An 11,915-nucleotide genomic window follows, 5' to 3' on the forward strand; every position below is an offset into this window, starting at 1 on the left:
CAGTTGATTCCAGGTCCCTCATGTCTTGTGTCCTGGTGATCCCACATTTACATTGCATGATTTCACCCTATTCTGTTTGTTACCAGCAAGTCACTAGGTCCAGCTTAAGTTCTCAAAGTAGATATCACACAAGGGCATGAATACCAGAGGATGGGAACATTGGAGTCATCTTAGAGTCGCCTACAACAGGGGTGACTTTGGGAACCACCTGAATGCATGGCCTCTCACAGAGCTGTGGCTAGAAATGCAGAGACTAGCATAAATGAAGAGGTCATGTCAAAGATTGTTGGTGATCACTCCCCAGGAATCCAGATCAAAATCATGATGCCAAATGTTGCATTTGGAATGGCATGAGGCTCCACCATCAACTGTGACTCAGGATGTGGTGACAGAGAAGCTGGGACAGTGCTGCATGTATTTGGCACAGACGGTGTGAGTGGCAGTCATGTCATCCACCTGTCAGGAGCAGCAGTGATAGCAGTCCTGGCCTCAAGGTCGAGTTGTGTGAACAGTAGCATCACCAGGGGCCAGTGATTCTTATTTGGGCCTTGACCTAGGGTGGAATTGTGGATTCTGTTCCTGGTTGTGTGGCCTCAGGCCTGTTCTATGACTCTCTGGAATAAAATGAGGCCCAATACTCTATACACACACACACAATTTATATTTTATATTTCATATACTTATTTTAAAATGTTTTAATATTTATGTTCTATATAATTTATATTTTTATATTATATATTTATAGTTTATAAGATATGTATATGACTATATATAGATGTTTCCTTATATAGTTTTAATTAAAACAACTTGGAATCTGTTCAAAACAAGGAGTGAAAAATCCATGAGGGAATACTTCCAGAGAGCAGAGATTCAGAATTTTTTTCCACTTTTATTGAGAAATAATTGACATATATCATAAGTGTACAACCTGTTGATTTGATTAATTTATATACTGCAAAATGATTGCTACCATAGAGTTAATACTTGCATTATGTCACATACTTTTGTGTGTGTGTATGTGTGTGTGTGTGTGTGTGTGTGGTGGTGGGAACATTTAAGGTCTACTCTTTTAACAATGAGAGTTTTTTTGTTGAGCGGATAACCACTTCCAAAATCTTCCACCTGGCTTTACCCCATGGGAGAAGAAAATGTGTGGATGTAAGACCTCTTCCTACAATGAGTGCTCTCATGAATGACTTTAGTGCTTCGCTATCTGGTAGAGCCCAGGATTGCTTGTGGATTTGTTACAAAATATTCAGGTCTCTCCCCAGACCTACCATCTTAGAATGCTAGGTGTGGGCCCAGGAATCACTTACTTAATAAGCCTTACAGGAGAGGCTGATGCACAGCCACGTGGGAATCCTGCTTTATGTGCTTGCTGCTCAGTGTGTGATCCGAAGACCAGCAGCAGCAGCACCAACCTTGTTATAAACCCAGAATTTCACACTGCACTCCAGACAGGAAATTCCTGTGCACACTAAAGTTTGGGCCTCCCTAGTCTATGTGTCCTAGATGCAGAACCAGAACTGTTCAGTATGTGTGTGTGCTCTGATTAGCTTGCTTAGTACTAAGGAGTCCATAGTTTGGTCCTGTTCCTTTCTTTTCTTTGGCCATCACTCCCTTGGTGACCTCATCTATGCTGAAGGCTCTAAACATCATTTATATGGTGTCACCTCCCACATCTATTTATCCAACCTAGATATTTCTCCTACCCTGCACTCTATATCCAACTGCCAACCTCACTTGCATTTCTAATAGACATCTCAGATTTGACATTCCTAAATTGGGTACTTGTGCTTTCCCAGATGTCCTACTTCCAGAGTCTTCCCTGTTTCCACAGAAGGCAATCCACATTTCTACTTGCATCTGGAATATTGGATGCCCTCGATTCTTCCTTCTCACAACCCAGAATTAATCCATTAGGAAATGATGCAAAGTCCATCTTTAAGTATATCCAGAAACCAGTCAATTCTATTATTTTCCCTCCTCACACCCTATACATACAGCCAACTTCTCCCTCCTGAAACACTGCACTAGTTATGTACAGTTTCCCCTACTGATTCCTTGCCCTTCACCTTTTGATTCTGCAGAGCAGCAAATAGATGCTTCTAATCTCCTTAGAAGGAGATTCAAAACTATCTGGTAACTCCACATCTCACTCAGAGAAAAGTCAAAACCCTTCTAATCCTAAGGCCTGGACATTGGACTTCATTTTAACTGTTCTCTGCTCCAGACACAGCAGCTGCCTCACCATTCCTTGAACACAAGACTTGCTCTTGCCCTAGTGTATGTGCACTGGAGGTTCCCCTGCCTGGAAGGAACTTCCCCCAGATGTTCTCTTTAACAATTCCTTCATGTCTTTAAATCTCTAAAAGGTCACCTCAGTGAGACTCACAGTTACCACCGTAGTAAAGTAGCCACCTTCCCTGTCCCTGCACAGGCGTTCTCTGGGTCACCTTCCTCAAAGCACTTCCCAACTTCTAACACACACCCTTTCCTTATTTATTAGCACATAGTCTGTCCCTTACTACCAGAACATATGCCCCACATTGTGGGAAAATTTTGCCTGTTTTTAGTTCTTAGGTGTCCTACGTGCTATAATACTGTTCCTGTATCTGACACTCAGTTATCAGTTGGATAAATGGTCAGCATAGAGCACCTGTCTCTTCCAGATGAGCCTCAGGCCACAGCTGTTCGTGGCAGCCACGACTTTTCTCACCAGTGCTGGTCTCCCTGCTACTCCCACCTCCTCCATCCCTACACCCACACCATCCCTCCTGCACAGCACAGGGAACAATTACAGTTCTCTCTTCAGAAAAGGTGTACCTAGGCTTATGGGTCATATATTGCAGACAAATGTGAATTCAGATTAGACACTGCTTTCTCCCTCTAGGAATTAAGGTTGGAGCCAGAACTAGGAGCTCTAGAGCCAAGGGCAGGGGAGCAGCAGGTGAGCGGAGAAGACACTAACAAATTTATTTATTTATTTATTTCAAAAAATTTTCAACAATATTTCAATTCAATTTTATTTTCACTTTTAAAAAATTATGTTTGTCTTTTTAAAAATATAATTTATATTCAAATTAGCTAACATCCAATGTATACAGTGTGCTCTTGGCTTTTGGAGTAGATTCCCATGATTCATCCCAACACCCAGTGTTCATCCCAACAAGTTCCCTCCTCAATGCCCATCACTCATTTTACCCTCCCTCCTAGTCCCTATCAACCCTCAGTTTGTTCTCTGTTTAAGAGTCTCTTATGGTTTGCCTCCCTCTCTGTTTGAAGCTATTTTTTCCCTTCCCTTCCTTCATGGTCTTCTGTTAAGTTTCTCAAATTCCACATATGGGTGAAAACATGTGATCTCTTTCTCCGACGGACTTATTTCACTTAGCATAATATCCTCCAGTTCCATCCACGTTGTTGCAAATGGCAAGATTTCATTCTAATTGCTGAGTAGTATTCCATTGTATATGTATGTGTGTGTGTGTGTGTGTGTGTGTGTGTGTGTGTGTGTGTATATATATATATATATATATATATATATATATATATATATATTACATCTTTACCCATTCATCAGTTGATGGACATTTGGGGTCTTTACATAATTTGGCTTTTGTTGATAGCACTGCTATAAACACTGAGGTATATGTGCCCCTATGAAGTATCATTCCTCTATACTTTGGATAAATTCCTAGTAGTGCTATTGCTGGGCCGTAGGGTAATTCTATTTTTAAATTTTTGAGGAACCTCCATACTGTTTCCAGAGTGGCTGCACCAGTTTGCATTCCCACCAACAGTACAAGAGGTTTCCCGTTTCTCCACATCCTCACCAACATTTGTTGTTTCCTGAGTTGTTAATTTTAGCCACTCTGATTGGTGGGAGGTGGTATCTCAGTGTCGTTTTGATTTGTATTTCCCTGATGATGAGCAATGTTGAGCATCTTTTCATGTGTCTGTTGGCCATCTGGATGTCTTCTTTGGGAAAGTGTCTATTCAATGCTTTCAACAATAGTCAAATTATGGAAAGAGCCTAAATGTCCATCAACTGATGAATGGATAAAGAAGATGTGGTTTATATGTACAATGGAATACTACTTGGCAATGAAGAAGAATGAAATCATGCCATTTGCAGCAACATGGATGGAACTGGAAGGTATTATGCTGAGTGAAATAAGTCGGTTAGAGAAAGGCACATAGCATTGTGGAACTTGAGAAACTTAACAGAAGACCATGGGGGAAGGGAATGGGAAAAAAAAGTTACAAACAGAGAGGGAGGGAGGCAAAACATAAGAGACTTTTAAATACAGAGAACAAACTGAGGGTAGATGGTGTGGGGAAAGGGGAAAATGGGTGATGGGCATTGAGGAGGGCACTTGTTGGGATGAGCACTGGATGTTGGATATAAGCGATGAACCACAGGAATCTACCCCCAAAACCAAGAGCACACTGTACACACTGTATGTTAGCCAATTTGACAATAAATTACATTTAAAAATTTTTTTTAAAAAGAAAAGTGTCTATTCATGTCTTCTGCCCATTTCTTCACTAGATTATTCTTGGATGTTGAGTTTGGTAAGTTCTTTATAGATTTTGGACTCCTTCCTGGAATTTAATAAGGATAAGAAATTATTGCACCCTTTCTCTGTCCCCAGAATCTGCTTTTTAAAAATGATGGGGGAAAAGACTGAAAGAATAATCCAGAAGAGCCCTCAAAGAAGAGATGGATGAATCTGAAAATTCATCTTTCAGTACCATAGACACTTCTGTGTGCAGGGGCTTACTGGGTCTTATGGGAACAATGAGAGGCCAAAGGACCCCAGCAATGGCCACCGACTGGGGGACATCAAGGGAAAATTAGACCAGAATTCATACAGAAGAGGAAGAATAGGCCTCATTCTCTATATAAGTAAAGGAAAAACCCCAAAAGTTGGGGGCTGAGGGCCTGATCCAGGCCAGAGCCTAGGCTGACCTGGTCAGAGGAAGCTCTTGCTGCCTTTGGTCCAATAGACAGGTGATGTCTGAGTCCTGTGATTACAGGTCCTGGTGGGACAAGGTTCCACTGAAGGGACAAGGACAAGGGAGTAGCAAGATGACTCAACTGAGGAGTGATCATGTCAAAGCCCACAAAGCACTGACCACTGACCAGGCCAGTTCCATCCACACTTGGCTTCTCACAGCCTTATATCTGAACTACAACAGACTCAGCACAGCAATCATGCAGATTCTGGAAGATTCTCAGTGCTTCCATTTATTTCCTGTCTCAACTTCAGGAGTTGAGACAAGAATAGGAAATCGGTCCCATATGACAAGAATAGGGGGGAAAAATTAAAGACGGGTGGAGATGACCCAGTCCCACCTCTGCTGGAACAGAAAAGCAGATCAGTTTTGGGGAGAGGTCCCCCACTGATGGATAGCAGTGGGACAATTTTCCCACCTCTTCACATTATGCTAATAGGAACACAGACACATTCAGACATTTTTAGCAGATAGAAATGTCCAGGGCTCTTGATGTCAAAAAGGTGGAAGTGTGAGCAAATCTTGCATCACTCAGTCCCCTACAAGGCAGCTGGCTCACACTGTGAAAGAAAATAATGAACAAATTCAGGTCAATCATGTAAGTGTTTATATCTCAACAGCCCATCACTTGCTTATAATGTCCCACTCAAAGAATCCTCGTAACCCACTCATGTCCTCTCTGCCCCAACCCCTCCCCACTTCAGGCCCTCCGGGGTCTCACCTTTAGGAGTTCTGAGAGACACACCAGAACTCTGGGCACTGTCACTATTTGGCGTAGAACAAACACGATGTGGTCAGAACCCATAGGAGATTAAAGGAGGAGCTATGAGGTGGATTAGCTATCCCATGGGGTCCCATCTACACTACCCAAGGTCTCAAAGATCACTCCATACTCTTTGCCTGTGACTAGCACCCTCCTTTTCCACCTGTGGGAAGAAAACATGTCAGAGACCAGGGAGAGGACTGGGCCATGGTATCCAGAGGAATACCCTAGTCCTGTACCAAATCAAAGTTTCCAAAATTCTTACTGAAGAGTCACAGCTGTATTGGTAAGCATGAAAAAAGGATATATAGGAGCACTGGACCAACTGTCTTCCTGGAGGTCTGTCTACATCAGGGAATTTCCCTTGACCTTCAGCTGCTGGGGATCAGGTCCCCAACATCAGAATATAAAGGTGAAAAACGTCTTCATTTGCACAAGTCTACTAAAGAGTTAGTAATTGGCTACACAGTGAGGAAACACATCTCATTAACAAAGCAGGACAAACTTTAGTCTGGGGTTTGAAACCTCCCAGTGGGATAAGAAAACTCAGATTCCTCCCAACTCCTTTCTCTACCTGAATGCTTCTTTCTCCACATCACAGCTCCAACTGCCACAGCTACAGTGACCACAAGGAGAACCTGGCCAGCAACGATGCCCATGATGGGGATGATGGGCTGAGGAGGCAGTTCATGGGAAGGGAAAGGAAGGTGAAGGGCCCAGACTTCAGGCTTGGATCATGACCTCGCTGATGTTCTACAGAAGAGCTACTTTCTGTGAGAAGAGGCTCCACCCCAAACCCTCCTTATTCCATCTCAAGGTGGTGGGCTTGGGCAGCCCCTTGTGCTGCACATGGCATGTGTACCTCTGCTCTTCTCTAGAAGGTACCACCACAACTGCCCACTTCTGAAGGTCCCATCTTCTGTAGGTCTTGTCTCCACAAGCTCTGTGTCCTGGGTGTGGGCCTCCCCATCACGCTGCCAGGTCAGGGTGATCTCCACAGGATAGAAGCCCAGGGCCCAGCACCTCAGGGAGACCTCATGGGATGGTAGGTCATATGTCTTTTGGGGGTTATGAGGAAGAAGAATCAGAAAATCACACTTTGGGTTGCTTTCATATGACCATCCCGACAATGGAAAGGATAATTGGTTTGGAAGGAAAAAGCACAAGAGCCAGACCAGCCTAGACTTCAGGATGTGGAATTATGTGGAATCAGGGAGAGCGCCCAGGGTAGGAGTGTGCAGGTCTAAAATGGCGAACACTCTAATGGTCTTGTGACTGCAGTGGAGGGTCAGTGACTCAGAAAACACGGAGTCAGACTCCCAAAGATGTTCTCAGATGGAGAACAAGGCCTTGAGAGAAAAATCATGGTTCACAAGGTGGCTGCCCAGGTCAAAGGAACTGCTGATGGGTTATTTCAGGGATGATCTCAATCTGCAACCCAGGAGACTGGGTTCCTCATCGCCCTCTAAGGGAGTCACTCCCTAGTAGGAATATGAATACACTGAGGCGGATCTCCCTCTTCCCACCAGTGGGAGGGGCGCTGTTCTGACACTGAGTCCATTTTCCCTTCCTCTGGAAAGCCAGCCGCAGTGGATGGGAGATCAGGGAGTCCTCGTGGTCCCTGTATCTGCTTCCAGCAGTGTCTTCTTCCCCATCTCCAGATACTTGAGGAACCACTCCATGCACGTGCCCTCCAGGTAGTACCTGTAGCGCTCCGCCTCACCGGCTGCCTCCCACTTGCAGCGGGTGATGTGCGGCGCGGTGTCCCGCCATGGCACCCGCAGGGTGATGTAATCCGCGCGGTCGTAGGTGTCACGAAGGTAACGGCAGAGGAAGTGCCCATCAGGCCCCACGTCGCAGCCTGTCATCCTTTGGAAGGTGTGAGACACTGGCCCCGCCCTGACCTGCAATCATTAAAGCCTAAACTGAAAACCAAACCGAGTACAGTCCCCAGGGGCTCTTACCTATTCGCAGGACGGGGGTGGGGCGCAGACTCCGCGTGGCACTAGGACCCAGACACTCGGGGCGACCTTGGCGCGTCCGGAGGGACGGGGGTCGTGACCTGGACCCGGGCCCAGGTCGCTCACCGGCCTTGCTCTGGCTGTAGTGGACACGCAATTCATTCAGCCTCACTTGAAGAGTTTGTGTGCGGGTCCTGAAGTTCTGCGTCTGCTGCTCCCACTACTCCGGCCCCTCCTGGTCCACCCACTGCAACCGCGGCTCCATCACCGAACTCGGGGTGTCTCTGTCGAACCGCACGAACTGCGTGTCGTCCACGTAGCCGACTTCCAAGTACCCGGGCTCCCCGCGGCCCGGCCGGGACACCGCGGTGTGGAAATACCTCAGGGAGTGGGAGCCTGTGGGCGCCGAGGGGTGAGACCCCTCCCGACCCTCCTCTCGGCGTGGGGCCCGGGTCCTAGGGGGAGGCGGCCGGGAGGGCACGGACGAGGGGGCTTGTGGGACGGAAGAGGGGTGGCAGGTTGGAGAAGAGTCGGGACCAAGGGGTGGGTGAGGCGGAGGTGAGAGCTCTGGGTCCGAGGCGGTGGAGCAGCCTTTCCGTCTAGCGGTCCCCTGCCTCCGCCCACGCTGGGGCGTTTTCTCTCCCGACCCCTCACTCATCCGTCCTGGTCTCAGGGCCAGGGTCCCCGACAGCAGCAGGAGGAGGGGTCTGGGACGCAAGACTGACATCTCATGTTTTGCGGAGAAGCTAAGTCGCCGCCCTTCCAGTGATTACACTATAACCCTGAACGATGGTGTCGCTGATTGGGTTCCCTAGAAACCCTACACACAACGGGAGAGCGAACTGGGGCCGAATCATGAGTATCCCGGTAGAAGGACCTGACATAGGTTGTGACAGGGAGAAGTGAAACCAGGGGAGATAGGGACTCCCCAACACTGGGCTTCCCCGCCCCCGACACCGCCCTGGGGCCTGAGACCCTGAGAGACAGGCCTAGGGATTTGGGACTTTGTCCTGACACCTTTTCCCCAGTATGGGAGTGCTCTTGTCACATTGTCTCCTTGCTGAGGCAGTGATTCTCAGACATTTTATTTTCAGGATATCTATACAGTCTTACAAATTGTCTTACAAATTAGTAAGTATAATTTTGTGTATGTGGGTTGTATCTATCAGTGTTTACCATAGTAGAAATAAAACAGGTTTTAAAAAAATTTTTATGAACTCATTTTGAATGATATTAATAAGCCATTGCATGTTAAGTAAATAATTATTTTTATGAAAAAAAACTACATCTCAAAATAAACAGGGTAGTGAAAAGATTGGATCTTTGTATTTTTGCATTTTTGCAACTATTTTTTTTGTCTATCACATTAGAAGACTGTTGGATGTTCGTATTTGCTTCTGCATTTAATGTTATTTTTGAAGTATACGAAGAAATATACAGCCTTGCACAAATATGTAGGAGTAGTATTTTAATACCTTTTCAGATAACTGTGGATATCCATCTTTGATAATAAGTTAAAAGTACACAAGTCATACTTTCTCAAAGGTTATTTGCAGAGTGGAATCTGAAACAGTATCAGTGAGTATTTCTTATTCTGTTACATTCAAATCTATAGGCTTGTCTTGCACATTGTCTGGATCTTGTAGTAATTCATGATTTTTATTTCTTTTATTATTTCAATGTAAATGTTTTTATTTTATTTACTTATTTTTTAAATGTTTGTTTTTGAGAGAGAGAGAGAGAGAGAAGCAGAGGAGCAGAGAGAGGGAGACAGGACCCGAAGTGGTCTCTGTGCTAATGGCAGACAGCCCAATGTGGGGTTCCAACTCTCGAGATCATGACCTGAGCCAGTCAGAGGCTTAACTGACTGAACCACCCAGGCTCTCCTAATTCATGATTTTTAAAGAAAGGCTTTGTTTCACTAAATTATATAGATCTTCCAGTATTGATTACACTGGAGTCAAATTATCGAAAAAATCACATTGGTCTTAATATTGCCATAGGTCCCAACAGAAAAGTTTGTCAGTACTGGGAAACTGTTAACCTTATTGGTGGTACAAAGTTTTCCAAAATTCTGGTTTTGTCTAGAGAGCTGACATTTTATCAAGGCAACAAGTAACTGTCAGTTGTCATCTGTTAGTTAATTTTCTTGAAGGGACAGGCTCATGTTCATTTTTAAGAAACTTCCACCTACACAAGTCTAAATAATCCAAGTTTCTGTGGCATTCATTACGTCAAGTAAAAATGGCATTCCATACAAAAAGAGGCTATTTTGGTTCATACACATGACATTCCTTGAGAAACAGTATTTAGGAATGTAACAGAAATGATTTATGGGTATATCCCATGTTTTCATATATTTTTAAAATGTGGATTTGAAGATAATTTAGTAAAGATAATTTTTAATGCTTCAGCTAGAATGCTTATTTATTTTAGAGAGAGAGTGCAAGTTGGAGTGAGGGACAGAGGGAGGGGGGTGAGAGAGAGAGAGAGAGAGAGAGAGAGAGAGAATCTTAAGCAGTCTCCATGCCCAGCGTGGAGCCTGTCACCGAGCTCAATACCACCACCTGGGTTTATGACCTGAGCTGAAATCAAGAGTCAGATGCTCAAATGACTGAGCCACCCAGGTGCCCTAGCTATAATGCTTCAAACTGAGTGTAGTTTAAAAAATTATTTTCCAAATATAAGGAAGTGGGGGCAAAGAATAAGCACTATTGTAATTTGGACTTATAACCTCCTTTCTTGCTAAATTTTGGCTCAGTGAAAATGTCAACATAGTGAAAAAGCAAATAATATAAGTAATGTTATGAGAATAGTTTTAACATAATGGATGCCATGAAAGGGTGTCACTGACTTCAAAGGTTCCATGGACCACACTTTTGAGAACTGCTGTTCTGAACCATCTAAGGAGAGTCTCCTAGCTGGTCCCTGTCTTTGCCTCCTCTTCACTTAACAGAATCCATTTACTTGAGCTAGACTCCATGCATACCAAAACTGAGCTTAAAGCTTAGCCCCTGGGCTTATCTAAAGGAGAACTCACCCCCCCCCCCCCCGAAATGTGATATCAGTGTTCCCAGTCTGGGAAGGGATATAGAGGGACTGGTGGTTCTCCTTTGTAACTGGGAACAATTTGTGCCTGAAGGTGTCAAACTCATACATAACCTAACTTTGTTTTTGTTTTACATGACATTAATATGTATTCATATCCCAGAAAGAAATCTGATGTAGTCAATAAGAGTAAAAACAGTGGACTTTTCATTTCACATGGGTCTTATGTACCCGACTTGAGGCACACAAATCTTGAAGAAGAGTACTATAGAATAAAACGTTACATAAAGAAGGAATTTTTTAATCTGTGCTGTCCAATATGGTTGCCACAAGCTATATGTGGCTATTGAGTTCTTGAAATGTGACTAGTGTGTTAAGCAGTTCAATTCTTTTCTTTCTAAAATTTTTAAATTTAAATTCAAGTTAATTAACGTACAGTGTAATATTAGTTTCAGGTGTACAATATAGTGATTCAGTACTTCCATACAACACGTGGTGCTCATAATAAGTGCACTCCTTAATTTCCATACTTGTAGTTTTCATTTGTATTTCCCTGATGATTAGTGATGATGAGAATCTTTTCTTTTTTTTTTTTATTTATTATTATTTTTTTTAACGTTTATTTATTTATTTAAAATTTTTTTTCAACGTTTTTTATTTATTTTTGGGACAGAGAGAGACAGAGCATGAACGGGGGAGGGGCAGAGAGAGAGGGAGATACAGAATCGGAAACAGGCTCCAGGCTCCGAGCCATCAGCCCAGAGCCTGACGCGGGGCTCGAACTCATGGACTGCGAGATCGTGACCTGGCTGAAGTCGGACGCTTAACCGACTGCACCACCCAGGCGCCCCAACGTTTATTTATTTTTGAGACAGAGAGAGACAGAGCATGAACGGGGGGGGGGGCAGAGAGAGGGGGAGACACAGAATCGGAAGCAGGCTCCAGGCTCTGAGCCATCAGCCCAGAGCCTGACGCGGGGCTTGAACTCACGGACCACGAGATCGTGACCTGAGCTGAAGTCGGACGCTTAACCGACTGAGCCACCCAGGTGCCCCGATGAGAATCTTTTCATCTTCTTTGGTAAATGTCTATTCATGTCTTCTGCCCATTTCTTAACTTGATTA

General features: G+C 44.4%; 2 protein-coding genes across 2 annotated transcripts; both read right to left on the bottom strand.

Annotated features, from left to right (window-relative positions):
* Positions 1-6,312: 6,312 nt before the first annotated feature.
* Positions 6,313-7,718, bottom strand: LOC109249401 (DLA class I histocompatibility antigen, A9/A9 alpha chain-like). Its single transcript, XM_053905297.1, has one exon. It carries the CDS (start codon positions 7,648-7,650, stop codon positions 7,384-7,386), a length of 267 nt encoding a protein of 88 aa, XP_053761272.1. The 5' UTR covers positions 7,651-7,718; the 3' UTR covers positions 6,313-7,383.
* A 29-nt stretch (positions 7,719-7,747) lies between these two features.
* On the bottom strand, positions 7,748-8,608 carry LOC109249400 (WASH complex subunit 1-like). The gene has a single exon (XM_019419769.2). The coding sequence runs from the start codon at positions 8,468-8,470 to the stop codon at positions 7,964-7,966; it is 507 nt and encodes a 168-aa protein (XP_019275314.1). The 5' UTR covers positions 8,471-8,608; the 3' UTR covers positions 7,748-7,963.
* Positions 8,609-11,915: the final 3,307 nt, after the last annotated feature.

The sequence above is a fragment of the Panthera pardus genome, unplaced genomic scaffold, assembly GCF_024362965.1.
Source record: "Panthera pardus isolate Hobbes unplaced genomic scaffold, ASM2436296v1 HiC_scaffold_17, whole genome shotgun sequence".
Classification (NCBI taxonomy): Eukaryota; Metazoa; Chordata; class Mammalia; order Carnivora; family Felidae; genus Panthera; species Panthera pardus.